Here is a 16,611-nt window from a genome sequence, read left to right as displayed (position 1 = left end):
ACAGTTGTATAATGTCCTCCGTGGCTCTGCAGGAGCTTAGAGGGGCTAAGTTTGGAGGCTTTTTGTGAACAGAGAGCCTGCATTATAAACTGGGGGTGTTGAGTTTTACACACATACTGTATATAAGAAGTGGACGTAGTCACCGTGACATCACCCATTGGTTTGTGGACTCAATTTTGAAGCTTCGAGTTCGACATTTTGGCCGTCACCAATGCAATAAAATCACATTTAAAACGCCTCCTCTGAGAAAAATATGAACAATACAGCATAAATACATCAGAAAGCTTCATGCCCACCTCATATAGCCGATGATAAGGACTCTTTGTGTGTGCAGATAATTAAAAAAATTAAGCATAATTGGTGTGAAAGCTGTGATAGATGTGTTGTCTAATGTCCGGCCTTTCACTGCTGCAGAGGAGATTAAATGAGCACACATCACAGTGGCCACATTAGCAGGCCCGAGGTCATTATCAGCACTTTATGTCCAGCAACTGTCGATCGGAGGAGAAAATGGGAACGGCTGCTACTGAGAAAAATGTGACGCAGTGGTTTGCAATTAAGCTGATTTACTAGAGAAAAGCAAACCAGCGTCCTTTCCCCGCTCTCTGCTCCTCCGTTTCTCTTCTACTTGTACACAGCTTCAGGAGGCTGCGATACTAAAATACTGATGACAAAAGCATAAAAGGCTGCTTCACTTCTTTATCCTACTTTTCATTGTCAGACTATTTTTTTCCCCCTCCGGGCCTTAATGCATATCATTCGTCTTCATACGGAGGCTTTTGCCTATAAAGACACCTGGTTATTTTTTTAGAGAAGAAAAATCTCCCTGTGAAAGCATGTGACGGTCATCAGCATCTGTCCTCCAACGACAATAATAATAGGCATATTCTCTTTTTAAATGATCCTCGATTCTCTTCTCAAAGTGCTCACATTTATCTCGGTGTTGTCAGTGTGTGTTTGTCTGATGCCTGAAGTGTCCAGAAGAAATACGAGTTCAGGGTAAAAGACGGCGGCACATTCAAGAAGAAGGAAGACTTTCAAGCCACGCATTGTCCTGCTGCATGTTAGCAGTCTCGGCTTGTAAGAGATGAAGGTCGGCTTGTAAGAAGTCAAGATGCAGGTCAAGTAGATGAAAAGATATTCTGTATGAAAATGAAAAGAGATGCTTTTTACTGAGGCTGGGACGATACACCTATCTCCTGATTCAATACTATCATGATACCTGGGTGCCGCATTGTGATTTTTATGTATTGCGATTCGATATTATGATTTATAGCGATTTTTGTTCACTTTTTTAACACTAGATGATGGGGAAAAAGATGAAGTATACTCTTCTAGGGACTTTTAATTCAGAAAATATCTAAATTAATTCAGTAAAAATGTTCAAAGAATAAAGATATTTCCCTCACAAATTAGTGGTATTTTATTTTTAATTTATAAGGGACATGTAATGTTTTATATTTCTGGTGAATATAATCCAGTCAATCTTATTTCCATATATGTATTTTGTATATACAGTTCCCTTTGTTAACACCTTATTTTGAAAACCAGACGTAGTCACACGTGTCTGCTTCCTCTAACTTCTCCAAGGTGGTCTCTAGCTCTCCCATCAGCTCCGTTCTCTTTATCCATCCATGGTCAGCTCCATCGGGGCCGTTTCAATGCATTTAACATTAATGTCAGTATATGGGTGCTCTACAGTCGTAGCGTCGGCCCCTTTGACCACGGAGACGAGAGCGACGGCTGGCTCGACCGCCACGTTACCGCGATACGATAACGTTTCCTGTCCGTGACAGAGTTAGCATGCAGCTTTAGCCGTGATGTCTAGATCTGTTTTTCCTGTCAATGTGTGAAACCCAAAGTGTTTCCATCCTTTACTGGATGTGTAGTGTTTACCACGCTGGATGTGAGGCTGCAGGTCGTATCCACAACGACCCTCCACCATTTGTGGCCCATTGCGGTTTGTTTTGGTTGACGGATACGGAACGGATATGACGTCACGTTACTCAGACTACAACAATAAAAGCAGTAACTTCCTTTTACCTCCAGATAGACTCAAATGAAGCAAATATATAGATTCTGGCATTAGAAAATGTATTTCAAAATCCTAAAAAAACAAGTTGCGATACATACGGAAGCATGTTTTTATTCTGAATGGAGTCGACTCTTCTCATCATGACATCCGACTCACGAGTGAAACATCTTAAACCACCTTGCAGACACGTTTTTTGATCAGCTTTCTTCAGGATTCACTGAATAAATTAAACAACATCAGACTGCCAAGACGATCCTGGGTCAGCTTTACAGAGCCAGAGAGAGCCAAATTAACTGACATTTATTGTTAATAACTCCCTGCTGTGATGTATCGTCAATGTTTTATTGCGTTCTGTGATAGGGAAGGCCACGGTTGTTTCATTATAAACTAAAAAGCTTCTCAATGCCCAGATCTCACCTGAGGCTGAAGCCCTTAAAGTCCTCTGATGTATACATCATCCTACGATGAAATGACTACATGTATACACCATCATTTCATATCAAGCTTTCATGCCATGTCACATTTGAGCAGCATCAGTAAAAGGCTGCAGTGACGAGCGGCGAGCAGTGACGGCAGCGAGCAGTCACTGTTGTGTCCTTGAACAAGAAACTGAACCTCTGCCAGCTCCACAGGTGCTGCACTCAAAAGACAATCGTCCCCGGGCCCATTACATCCCCTTCAAACTGGAGAATCTGTTCTTTATGGAGGCATTGTGAGACACAAGCTGACAATGATAAAGCTGGAAATAGAGACACTACTCACAGCTACAAACACATGAAACAGCAACAGACTGATCTTGGCGAGAAAAAAAGGAGTTAAATCTTTGGAAAAACATTTTGATTTCTTTCTGTGAAGTTTAATTGATGTTCTAAAGTCGCGGTTTGATTGACGTGCAACAGCAGACTTATAATTTCTCTTCAGTATAAAGGTGAATTATGTAATTTTATTGTACACTACCAGCAAAAACAGTACACAATAAAGATAATAGTACGTACTAAATATCATTAGAAATAAATTAAATGATTCTTGGCACATTGACTTTGTAGCAAAGTTGTCCATTTTTTCAAAGTTGGCATTATTATTATAGCAGATTTTCACATGTATATGTCTTTAAATATATAATATAATATATATATAATATATAAATATATGAATAAGTAAATAGATAATTGGGGGAATATGGGGAGGCCTATACTGTCAGCTGGTTAAAGGTGCTAAATACGGGATTGGTAAGCTTTTCAATTGGCTCTCAACATGGCGACGGCGATCAAGCGGCTCAGACTCATTGGCGTTTTCAGTCCAAAATGGCGGCAGCGCTACCGCAGTGCCATCTAGCGGCACCAGAGTTTTGTCTCTTTGCTTCTATACTCTTGGGTTAAACTTTGACTTAACTACGGAGTCATTTGTCAGTTGAAGCTTCACCACTTTCTTACACTAAAACGATGGCGTTGAAAGCTGCGTTTGGGTCTCCGTGGGGTGACGCCGCTTGAAACCAAATTTCTGGAAAATGTTGTTTTGACTTATAAAAGAAGTGAAATGAAGCAACATCAAGGATGAAACAGCCACAGAGTCTCTAAATGTCAGAGTGCAAAGCAGCTCTGGGGAGAAAAGACATCCCTGAGTCAATATGATAGTCGGCTCACCCTCACCTGGTGGCTCCACGGCAACCGCATCAATCGGCCCTGTGATGTCTCTGCTCTGCAGCTTCCTCTCTCTGCCCTTCATCTCTCTGTCTCTCTTCCATCTCCTTCCACATGTCAACAAGTTTGATCAGACTGACATGGGAAAACTGCCGTTTGGCTGCTGCTCCTCGGCTCTCTGACAGATCCTCTACCCTGACTCTTCTCCTTCTCTTTTGCTCCCCAGTCACTTGTGATTCCAACATGCTTGATCTGCTGCTACACCACCACCACCACCTCCACCACCATCTCAAACCCTCCTGGGGAGTTGGGAGGGGGGGTTCTGGCATGTCATTGAGGTGACATGAGTCGCATAGTCATGCAGCACAAAGAGATAAGTTTGAGTTTGAGTATTCTGTGTTTCAAAACGCTCTATTCAGATTTAATCCTCTCAGCGATTTCCGAGTGAGACAGCATGCAGGATGTGACAAGCCTCATATGGAACTGCGTTGAATTTTAAGATAACTGGTGTTTTCCCCCCCCAATCCTATCTGTTCAAGAGACAGAGTCTTTTCGTGCTCTGACACAGATTTGTGCGGTGCGGAGTGTGATGGAGGGTGAAGAGATGAGGGTATCATGTAAATCAATACTGATTAAAGATAGTGAAACCTCCATTTTGCACTCTGCCAGCCTCCCTCCAGTCAGCTACGTCTGCTGCTGTAGCACCAGTTTGTGCCTCTCATGTGTTATCTTTACATTCAACTCACAGAGATAAGCGTCTTGTTTTCTGAAAGATAAATACCTGGTGGTCTTTGAAAAACCCAAAAGGTTGTTTAACAACACGCCGTGCTGAAGGTTTTTCCAGAAACCAATTTCCCAAGTTGTAACTCTGTTTACTGATCAAAACAAAGATGGTAGCCGGTAAATACAGTACATACTGAATCTCCTCGCTTGTCTTGTAGAAACTGTGTACGCATCATTGTGTATAAAAACACAGAGCAATGGAAAGTGGTTAATATAGACAAATGTATAAAACTTAAGACTCATACAACGCACATAGTTTGAAGACCGGTTAAAAATCTTTTTCATCATGCAGATGCAGATGGTTAAAAGTGACGGTTGTTTAACAACATTAAGGGTTTTGTAAAGATAGATATAGGTCTGGGCAATATATTTTATATATCCTATTAACTCAATTAATTCAAGTTTGTTTTTATGGCACTTTTGCCTTTATAGACTGTAATGGAAATTCTGTCAATATTCCAAGATGAGTCCTAATGAACGTTGAAATCAAGATCCCAAACAGATGAAATGTCTTTGTTGTATTTTATTCTTGCAAGAAGAGGCACTGGTTATACAGAGTCACACAAAATCTGCAGAAGAGTGCCTCTTCTTGCAGGAATAAAACACAACAAAGACATTTCATCTGTTTGGGATCTTGATTTCAACATTCATTAGGACTCATCTTGGAATATTGACAGAATTTCCATTACAATTTGGCGTTGTCGGCAGGATCCCGTGGAAGATCGTCCTGAGACGACGGGAGACCGGTGACTGATCATCCAGGAGAAACCTCCTGCCTGTACCTTGGCAAGTTAAGAGACGACAGGACCGATCCCCAGCGACTCTGGACCGTCTCTACTGGGATCCAAAGGACCTGATTGAGTCCAACAAATCAACTATTTACCGGGTGAGACGTTGAAATTCTGATGTCTTTTAATCATTGATAATAACGATATTGAAAACCAGTATAATATTAAATGAATTTCCATTACAAGACATACCTGTATGTAGAGAGGAAACAGGAGAGAAAGGGAGGGAAAACATGCTACAAAAGTTCCCGAAACCAGAAATGTTGCAGTTACATGGTACATGTCATAAACCACGCAGAACTTTTGTGCAATGTGCAAAATGTAGTTATTACAACATACACAAAAAGGCTATTTTAGGTCAAAAAGTAACATAAACAAAAAAATTTACATAGTTCAAATAATGTTAGTTGTGTGGAAAAATATTTTGTTCATGTTTCTACATTCAGAATTATTCAGGAAATATGTTTTATGTGTTTATTTATTCAAAATTCGACTCTACCTGGTATTAACGTTACCACCAGGCGGCGCCTGTGACAATAACAAAGGGGGAATATTTATTATAATATTTATAAATATATAAATATTCATCTATTATATAAGACAAGACGATTAGGGATGTTAATAATTAACCGTTTAACTGTTAACCGACAATAAGAATTTCAGTTAAACGGTTGAAAGAAATATTGAAAATTAAGCAAAAAGCTGAGCAAAAGTCAGAGGAGCGGCTCGTCACTTAAAGGAGAATGGCTGGTCCACCTTAACAGCCCACCTTAACTGAGCCTGAGCCGGATGTGTTGCTAGCTTCGGGGCTAACCGCCTTCACTTTAAAGCTAGCTTGGCTTGGGTCTTGAGGAGTTGTAGCATTTATTCACCGACAAGTACACTGTACACGCCCTGCACTGCTACGTTCACAGATATAACGTTACTGATAACGTCATATTCATCGGCTGGTGCTCGCTAACGTTACGGCGGGCTGAAAGAGTACGGCAGGCAGACACACAGCCGCCAACCTCCCAGCTAAATGATGCGGTGGAGACTTACTGGGACAATAACGCAGCGTCATGGCTGCTACAGTAACTCTCCCTGACGGGTGAACTGGGGACTCAGTTGTCTGTTGTGCTCCGACGCTGCAGCTGGTGATAAATGATGGATTTAACCCGTTTGTGCATCGGCTATCGTTGCAGCTGAGCGGCTTGTTGGGCACTACAGCCCCTCTGCATGCAACACACTAATCTTGTGGGCTAACAGTTGACGATTGAGTATCGGCTATCGGTCGGAAAGAAATATTAGCATCCCTAAAGACGATTGTCACATAAGCTATTAAATTTTTGAATGATTTAATGACTTTTTGAAAATTTGAAAATCATGACCCATCCCTAGAGGCGGCTCACCTCCAAAAAACACTGCGGGAAACCCTGCGCTATACTAAACCTACCAGAGCTACATGCTATATACACCTACCAGAGTTGACAGGACTGTCCTGACTCCAAATCGCTAGCTGACTATTTAAAAATCTACTGATCACGTTTGCGAGGGGAATAATTTCATTTTCTTTCTCCGATCCCTGGTTGGGGATTTACCTTTCAGACAAACAAATGCTTAGTGACTCAAATGTAATGATATAAACAATATGCACAAACCCACCTAAATGTTTCACCCACTTTAATATCTGGAAAAAAAAAAGATTTTTGAGGTCAATATGTTCTCGATGCAAATGAGTTTTTGTCGTTACAGCTGGCTGTCTGTCCTCCAAGTGCTTCCAGTAAACAGCCTATAAACTAGCATCATTGTCTGCATCACTGTTTCCATCTCTCCTAATGCGAATCCTTCAATAGTCCTCTTTCATGCTGCCCCAGATGAGCCACATCAACATCAACCGTCTCCCATCCGCCCAGCCAGTAAACAAGTGCTGCTGCCAGACGCAACCGACACCAGCAGACACTCACACCCCCTCGCCGTCCTCTCAGACACTCCATCCAGTCAATATCTGCACACTTCCGATGTATTTCAATGGGCTGCAGCACTTCAAGCTGATTATTCTGACAGGATTACTCAATCAGAGGCTTTATCTCAAATCAAGGCGAATTAAAAAAAAAACTTCAACTTCAAGTGTCCCAGATTTTATATATTCATGCACTGCAGTATCAGAGGTTTCTTTAAAAAAGTGCAACTTGATATCATCTTTCAGAAGCATGCAGGCAAAGACAGATGTGCAGCAAACACACACAGTGAAGAAGAAAAGCGGAGGTAAACAGCGGTAGTTTCCCAGCACCCCCAGCGCGTCAGAGAAGGGCACTCAAGTTAGAAATACCTGCAACTACAGAATGGACGGAGAGAGAGGGGACATGCCTGGGAAGGAGGAATTGCCCATTCTCCGCCTCGATGCACCTGTTTCCTTTCCTCTACCGCGCCGTCACTTTCTCTCTTATCTTCTTTATAACCTCTTCTTTCTTCCCCATTCACTCTTCTTCTTCTTCTACTGTTTCTTCTTCTGGCTTCCCTCGCTCCAGTTTTATCCCTTTCTTCTCAGCGCGTCCATGTCGGAGCTGTGTCAGCATGTGTGTGAAGCGTCTCGGTCGGACCGGGGATGCTCTGGCTGTGATGAGAGAGCACGCCGGAGTGCAGAGGCGCTCCTAACCATGTCTTAGCATGGCCACTGAATAAACTCATGTTTTATGGATGCAACAGCCCTCCCCACTCTGCCTCCTCTCTTAAAGGGGCCTGCGTCCTCCATCCAGCTGCCTTTGATCTTAGCGCCGTCATTATACGCATTGGATTTTAATCATGTGTCTGTGGGAATATACCAGTCAGTATGTGGGCTTGACACTTCTCTCCCCGCGCCGCTGAGGAGAGGAAGCAAATGATGGAGGGATGAAAAGGAATCCAAAAAAAAAATGTTTTCTGACACTTTTCAGCAGACAAACTAAGAGTGCCGATGAATTATGAATACGGCCAAGCAAAGTGTGGAATAGCAAACACTGATAGCATGTGTGATGAAACACTGCAGCTGATATCGAAGTGTGTGTGTGTGTGTGTGTGTGTGTGTGTGTGCGTGGGTGTGTGTGTGTGTGTGTGTGTGTGTGTGTGTGTGTGCCAGCAACAAAGGGTATTGTCAAAGTAAATCCTGCACTAGCACCAGCTGTAATTCAATCCCGAGTTGAAGGCCATGAATTAATGAGACGTGTGAGTGTGTGTTCAGGGTCAGAGGGGCTGTATGTCACGCACACTATGACACCTGATAATAGGATCTCCGGAAAAGGGGAGTAAGGAAATGTTTAACCACAAAACAGCATCACGAAGTTTCTCAAAAAAAGAGATCCATCCTGGTGAAATAATATGAAAAGAGTTCATCTCTGCATCCTGACAAACAGAAGTGGACAGGACGCTGCACACGGGTCAATACGGAGCCTTGTTTGTTGCTCGGTGGCCTGAATTGACTTGCTGGTAAATAAAACATAGCGATAAATTAAAGATGGCGTTCGCTGGGCCTTGAGAGCGTGGACGCTCCCCGTTGCTCATAACGCTCCAGAGTGTCTTCTGTTTGCCCTTGAGGGACCCACCCTCACTTTGCAGCGCACAAATATACGACGCTACAGGTGGGTAATAGAAAAATATATATCAGTATGATGAATGCTCAGCCTTGGGTTTCTCTCATTGAGAAGAATCGTTTTGCGCGGCGACATCCTCGGCACCTTTCCATATAGGTGGTGAGGTAATTAACACACGAAGTCACGGCTCAGCGAGACAAATAACACCCAGAAGAGATGGCATGTAATTAGGGAGAGAAGTGGGATAGGTAGTAGGGAAAAGATGAATGTATGGGTGGGAAGTTTATTCCATATTTACCTGAATTAACATTTGTTTTTTGCACATTTTGCGGGGGTGGTATTGCATTCGCTTTACCGCACCGTTGTGACGAAAAGAGAGCTGAGCCGGAAGGCAAAGCTCTCGATCTACCGGTCAATCTTCGTTCCTACTCTCACCTATGGTCATGAGGGTTGGGTCATGACCGAAAGAACCAGATCGCGGGTACAAGCGGCTGAAATGGGTTTCCTCAGGAGGGTGGCTGGCGTCTCCCTTAGAGATAGGGTGAGAAGCTCAGTCATCCGTGAGGGACTCGGAGTAGAGCCGCTACTCTTTTGCGTCGAAAGGAGCCAGTTGAGGTGGTTCGGGCATCTAGTAAGGATGCCCCCTGGGCGCCTCCCTTGGGAGGTGTTCCAGGCACGACCAGCTGGGAGGAGACCACGGGGAAGACCCAGGACTAGGTGGAGAGATTATATCTCTACTCTGGCCTGGGAACGCCTCGGGATCCCCCAGTCAGAGCTGCTTAATGTGGCCCGGGAAAGGGAAGTTTGGGGTCCCCTGCTGGAGCTGTTGCCCCCGCGACCCGATCCCGGATAAGCGGTTGAAGATGGATGGATGGATGGATTTTGCACATATGATCTGCACATACGGCTACTTTGTAAAAAGTCAAGGCCGCGCCCCCTTTTGGAGTATAGAAAACCGAAGATCTCGTAGACTTCAATTCAATCTGACGTATGTTTGGATTGTAATTTTGACGAATTCGTGTGCATTCATCTCTTGTTATTAGACGTTTGTTTTACACACGTCTAATAATTATTGCGATCTTGCCTGAACCTGAGCGTCCGTGATGTCTTAATAAATGAAGGTTGATCGATGTCTCTTCAGTCTTCCCCCGTCCAACACAGTGGTCGGATATTGCTTATCCAGACATCTCTACATATCTGATTGAATCCCGTTAGGCTAAATGTTGTCTGTAAATAACCAACGTGTTAATAGCCAACTGTTTGATCTATAGGCTGAGATTTAGTTGGAGATGACAGTCAAGGTCTTGGTGTCTTAATGAGGTATTTTGGAGGGATTATTGATAATTTTTATCAATTCTCAAGTGGTAAAAAATGGTTAAAATTAGCACCAAATCAGTGTATCTCAAATTAATCTGCAGGTTCTCAGCTTTCAGATGATGTACACCACTTCTATGTGACATCTACTGTTGACCTGCTATCTCCCCCTAAAGACCCCCTGTACCCCTCTAAAAAAGACTAAAACGGGTCTATTGTGGGTCTCAGAGGGTTAAAACGAATTTACGTTAACGCATTGTCGCGTTAACTTTGACAGCCAAATCACAATATACTGTATCTTATCGCAATACTCAGCATATTGAAAATGTTTAAAATCCCAATAAGACCGTATTGTGACTTCAGTATGGTGATGATATCGTATCGTAGGGCCTCTGGTGATTCCCACCACTAATTGAAACCTGCATATTCCTTTGAGATGTGGGAAACAGGAACAGCAGTGAAGGGAGGAAGAGGAAGGCTGTTGAGAAAAGTTAGAGTAGGAGGACTGAGAGGTGACAGGTGGACGGGCTGACTGACAGACTAAGCAAAGAAACAGACAGATGAAGACAGGAGGAATAAACACAGAGCAGAGACAGAGAAGGCAGCGAGACAGACAGAGATGACAGGATAATTACAGATTCCTGGTTGACCGGTGACAGCGAGAGCAGCTGCTCTCTTGCTGCGTCTGGCCAGGGGAGCTGAATAATGAATCGGGGGATGCGGCCGACGTTGCAGACGCGTACAGGAACGCCACATACATCACACAGAGCGGCAGCAATTACCCACAGACAGAGAGGGAAGGACAGGTGTAGAGGACTTCAAAAAGACTGATGCGGTATGCCTGTAAATTGCCAGATGTCAAGAAGAGGGACACCAGTTCAAGTTGGGTGACAGCAGAGACGTGCACAGACTCTCTGAGGGTGAATACAATCCGGGGGCACCGGTTAACTTCTCCCACATAAAGTCACACCAGGACAGCAACGCTCAGGTTACACCTCGGTGTCACATTAGGGCAAATATAATCATGGTGGTGTCCCATTACATCGGGGTGGGAATCACCAGAGGCCCCACGATTAGGGATGCACCGATACCGATACCAGTATCGGGTCCGATAATGTGCTCATGTACTCGTACTCGCAAAACGGCTCCGATACAACGGCACGGATACCACTTTACGGCAGCGTGGCGTTAACCTCTCGTCACCATCTTTCAGGTCCTATCACACGCGCTCACGCTCCACCTCCCCGACGGTGCGGGCGGGATCCCACCTCGGCCGACGGCCCTCACTTTCATTGCGCCACGGGGTTTTGCTTGCACCCTCTGACTCGCGTTAGACTCCTTGGTCCGTTTTTCAAGATGGGTCGGGTGGGTTGCAGACATCGCCGCAGACCCCTGGCGCCTTCTACGTGGGCTGAGCCACGACCTGGGGCACAACACGGCTGGGGACAGTTCGCCCCGGTGACACTTTGTCCACGGCCCCGGGAAGCACATTCGCCCCGAGCCTTTCCAAGCCGAACTGGAGCCGGTCGCAGCGCACCGCCTCGTATGCGTGACTTCCTAGCCTGCCGTGTGTCGCTCACACCCTCCAGCTGGCTGTTAACGAGGGTCTTTTGGCACAGAGAAGTGCTCGTATCGGTACTCGGTATCGGAGAGTACCCAAATGTAAGTACTTGTACTTGTACTCGGTCTGAAAAAAGTGGTATCGGTGCATCCCTACCCATGATACGATATTATCACAATACTTAAGTAACGATATGATCTTATTGACATTTTGCAATATGCAGATTATTGCGATATATTGCGATATATTGTGATTAGGGCTGTCAAAGTTAACTCCATAATAACGCGTTAACGCAAATTCGTTTTAACGCCACTAATTTCTTTAACACATTAACGCAATCGATCTCCCGGAAAATGTTCAAACCTTTCAGCTGGATGCAGATGTGGTATAGCTCAGAAATGGTGGGGACTAAAATCAATGAGTAATGGGGATCTCAATATTGATTAAAATAATCTTGATTATCATTTTGGCTATAATCATACAGCCCTAGTACTCTTGTGCTGCTGTAATATGCACCCCTCTGGGTATCAATAAAATACACCCCTAAACTGAATCATCAGTCAAGACGCCCCCTCCAGTCCAACCTCATTTTGTCAGCTAAATCGATGCACTTTTTTTATGCACACAGCATGCAGGATAACAGCACGGCAGCCGTTAAACTTTTACAAACTTAGTTTTGTAGTGATTTTGAGGCGAGACTAGTTGTACTGCAGACAGAGAAGGGTGATGGAAATAGAGGAGACAGAGCGGCTCTGCTGGATGCAGCAAAGACGGTTAAACTTCCAGCTACAAACGTCCAGTGTGATCTACAATTCAGGCCTCGCAGTGAGAAACTTTCTGTGGTTTGGTAGGATTTTAGACTTTTGATGAGGATTAAAAACACCAAAATATGTGTTTTATGGTAAAACCTGAGAGTTGATATGTGTATGGGTATGAATAATATCTTTCTCATAATCATAGGTAAAGTGTATGGACGAAATGACGTCAGTAATAACAAAACAAAACAATAATATATATATATATATATATACTGTATGTATATATATATATATATATTATATTCTCGGGCCATTTTCTCCAGCCGTTGCCACGTCAGTCCATTCTTCTTAAACTCTGATAAAATGAGAAAAGTCGGCTGCCTGTCAGCTGTGTTTCTGCTGCTGCTGTCAGCCCTTTCTTTCTGCAAAGAGTTTGCCTTTTAATGGCCATTTAACTTCATGACAAATATAATTAATATTTATTTTAGACAGAGAAAGGTTCAGAAACGTGTGGTAATTTGTAAATAATAGTAATAATCCACAATTAAAACTCCGTACTATATTCATTCATGGAACTCTCCAAGTCACTGCTTGTTCCACATCACTGTCCGGCACATATTTCAGAATAAAAGCCTCGTGTTAACAAATGAAGGAATTCTGTGCAGAGAAAACCCGCTTTAGGGCTTTTATTTCTAAATGAAAGCAGGAAGTGTTGATTTAAACCCCCAACTTTATCAATTCTTGGAGCTCCCAAAGTGACTGCGTGTTCCACAGCACTGACTGCTCATATTTCAGAATAAAAGCCTTGTGTTAACAAATGAAGGGATTCTGTCTATAGAAAAAACGCCTGAGGGCTTTTATTTTTAAATGAAAGCAGGAAGTGTTGATTTAAAAATAAGTCTTTACTTTTTTTCATCTCCGTAACATATTCTACAGATAGACCTCGAAACTGTAGTAAAGTCTTGCTGGTATGATGTTAATTTACTGTCAATAGATCACCTTCACTGTCTGTTGCTGCTGGGACATGCAGCTGAGACGCGAGCGGCTCGCCTGAAAAACAGGCGAGCCTTCTATTCTATAAAATAGACGCGCGTCTCATGCGGGCAGTGTGTCCACCACTTAAGAGTATTAAATACTTGACAAATCTCCCTTTAAGGTTCATTTTGAACAGATAAAAAATGTGCGATTAACCGCGATTAAATATTTTAATCGATTGACCGCCCTAATTATTTTATAAATATGCTTTCAGGAAGAGTCTGAATGTGTTCCTCTGCAACAAGTGGACAGAAAAACAAAGCAATATGTTCCACTGATAACATGGAGGCTCTTCATCACGACGTTGTTTTAAATGTTCTCATATATCATGTAATGTATATCATTGTTCAGCGCTAACCTGTGCCTCTACAGTTCTGCCTCCACCAGAGTCTGGTTGATAATGGGAACGAGTCGGGTCGTTGGTCTTACATTAATTGGGTCGGGTCAGGTCGTGTGAGTTGATTCAGACGTAATTGTGGGTGACAAGCTGGTTACAGAGCTGAGCTTTCCTAGACTGAACCCATGAACTAGAAGAGGACCACAGAGCAGAGCCTGGATACACCGGAGGGTTCACATCTCACAGCTGGTCTTTTAATAGAAGGAGACGCAGACATTTGGAGGGAACCCGTACCAGAATAGGTTTCTACATAGACAGGTGGGTACTGTAGATAGAGCGTCACAGAGGGGGAGAGCACTTCAAAAGAAAATCAAATTAAAGTACGCTTCATTGTAATTGCATTCACACCTTGATATATTTAATTACTTGAACAACAGCATCAAAAGCCTCGATCTCCTGCTGGAAGACTGGATTACACACACCTTGTCATTAAAGCATTAAATCTCATATCATCATGTCAATCTGTTAACATATTGTATTGGGCAAGTCTGTCATTAATTACTTTTTATTTTTATACAGGATGAGAGAGTCGACCGGGGCGTCTTTAAACGAGCTGGTGTTCGTCTGTTAAGTGGCTCAAAACACTTTTTGTTTGTCATTTGGTTTGGTTTTAATTGAGTCGTTCTATTTTTATCTTTCACAACAATCAGGCAGATGTTTGCATGAATGTGAGTTATTATGGTGCAGAAAGTAGGTCAGCTTAGCACCAAGTTGTTGTTTTAATGAAGTTCCAGACAGACTTTTTAATGACTCCGCTGGACATTATTTTTAAAAAATGACTGAGAAAAACAAATCTGAGACAACGGAGCGCTTTGCATCCACCACAGACTGAGACTTCTCTCTTGAGACCAAAAAGCTGGAGACTCGGTGACCCATAAATACTGAAAAATGTTCTTCTGAATGTAGTTTTGCGTTTTGGAGCTCCGCCGAACTGTCACACATAATCAATAACATACCCAGGATGTAACGTCTCCGTAACCTAAAGTACACTTTTAGCTGCTGGCACCCGAATAAAATGGAAAGAAACTCTGAATTCAGAGAAATGATTCTTTCATTATAGAATTAATGAGTGTATACTCAGTAGCTCAATAGTTCCCCTCCTCTGCAGCATATCGCCTGTTTTCCTCCCTGCAGCCATGAAAACGAACAAATCACTTATTTATGAGCTACTTTATTCTAAAAAGGAGCTCCTTTTCATTTGTGTTAAAAATTCAAGATGATTATTAATATGTTTTCATTTGTCTATTGTATTAATTATTAGAAATAATCTATTTTGCATGTCATCCAGATTACTGTGCTCATGTACGCAAAACGGCTCCGATACAACGGCACCGATACCACTTTACGGTGGTGTTCCCGACCCCGCTGGCTAGGATCCCGTCTCAGCCGGCGCGCACCGGCCCTCACTTTCATTGTGCCACAGGGTTTTGCTTGCTTCCTCTGACTCGCGCCCTTGCTCCGTGTTTCAAGACGGGTCGGGTGGGTTGCCGACATCGCCGCAGACCCCTGGCATCTTTTACGTGGGCCGAGCCCCAATGTGGCCGCACGACGCGCTTTGGGCGCACTGAGGACAGTCCACCCCGGTCAACAGTCGCACCGGGAGCAAGGGGCCGTCACCGGCGGGGAGAGAGGGTGCAGAGAGCCCTCTGTAAAGCTGCGGCCTCGAGCCACCTTCGCCCCGAGCCTTTCCAAGCCGAACTAGAGCCGGTCGAGGCGCACCGTCTCGTATGCGGGACTCCCCAGCCTGCCGTGTCTCGCTCACATCCTCCAGCTGGCTGTTAACGAGGGCCTTTTGGCACAGAGAAGTACTCGTATCGGTACTCGGTATCGGCGAGTACACAAATGTAAGTACTTGTACTCGGTCTGAAAAAAAGTGGTATCGGTGTATCCCTACTGCAAACTATGCTTATTCCTGTAAATTTCTTACAGAATCAATATTGTCCTTTAACTGCTTCTCTACTCAAATCCAGCATCTTCATGTCTTCGATATTTTTATGTAGATATACAAACATGTCTTACAGGTATTTTTTATCATCTGCATTCACTATAATTCACCTGGAATAATATCCCTGGATACAGTTTTATTTTTGCTTTGAAATTTTTATGGCAAATGTTTGATAGTACTGTTGAGGTTTTCTCTTCAGGTTTATGACGGGTTGTTGAAATGCTCCCAATAAAAAGGACCGTACTCGTGATTTACAGAAGTAATTTGCTGTTAACTGATTGCTCTGTGTTCCGTCTGCCCTGCTTTCCTCCTCATAATGGCACAACTCCCATTAGAGTTTGGCGGCAAAAGACATTTCTGGTCCAAAGAAAACTTCATAAGCGGCCTAATTCATTTGTCAAAGGCATGATATCAACATTTCATTCCAGTTTGGTTGGATAAAAAGTGGCCACAAACCAGAAACAACAAAATGGCAAAAGCTGCACTTTGCATTCCAGTGAGTCCAGTAACGCCACGAGTAAACTATGACCTGCAGTCACTGGTAAACATACGGGAAGCAAACACAGAGTTTCAGATTCCAAGAACTGACAACAACTGTGTCCAAGTACACAAAGTGACTATACAAGCTGCATCCAAGATTACATAGTAATAGTAGTTTATATACAGAATTAAAGAACAGGTTATTGTCTGTTAATGTTTGATGACACGGTTTTGTGCCGCTGACATTAGTTATTCTTTCTTGACATCTTTATAATCCTGTGACTCATTGGAGAAACAGTTTTGGAGATTGCTGAAATATTAACCATC

At 43.3% G+C, this 16,611-nt stretch overlaps 1 protein-coding gene across 6 annotated transcripts in view; it reads right to left on the bottom strand.

Annotated features, from left to right (window-relative positions):
* srcin1b (SRC kinase signaling inhibitor 1b) overlaps nucleotides 1–16,611 on the bottom strand; it is a 124,552-nt gene that overhangs the window by 105,524 nt on the left and 2,417 nt on the right. The window contains exon 1 of one of the 6 annotated variants that reach the window (XM_074618902.1): nucleotides 7,558–7,913. The exons of 4 other annotated variants lie outside the window; for them this stretch is intronic. Coding sequence is in view for 1 of the 2 variants with exons in the window: in XM_074618900.1 (XP_074475001.1) it covers nucleotides 7,596–7,617 (22 nt within the window). In the remaining variant the exon portion in view is untranslated. Of the gene's footprint in view, nucleotides 1–7,557; nucleotides 7,914–16,611 lie in introns of those variants that run through there. One more of the 6 variants, XM_074618900.1, reaches the window with a different exon arrangement.

This window comes from Sebastes fasciatus, chromosome 20 (assembly GCF_043250625.1).
Source record: "Sebastes fasciatus isolate fSebFas1 chromosome 20, fSebFas1.pri, whole genome shotgun sequence".
Classification (NCBI taxonomy): domain Eukaryota; kingdom Metazoa; phylum Chordata; class Actinopteri; order Perciformes; family Sebastidae; genus Sebastes; species Sebastes fasciatus.
The sequence above is the reverse complement of the archived record's forward strand: the minus strand, read 5'-3'. Positions and strand labels throughout refer to the sequence as shown.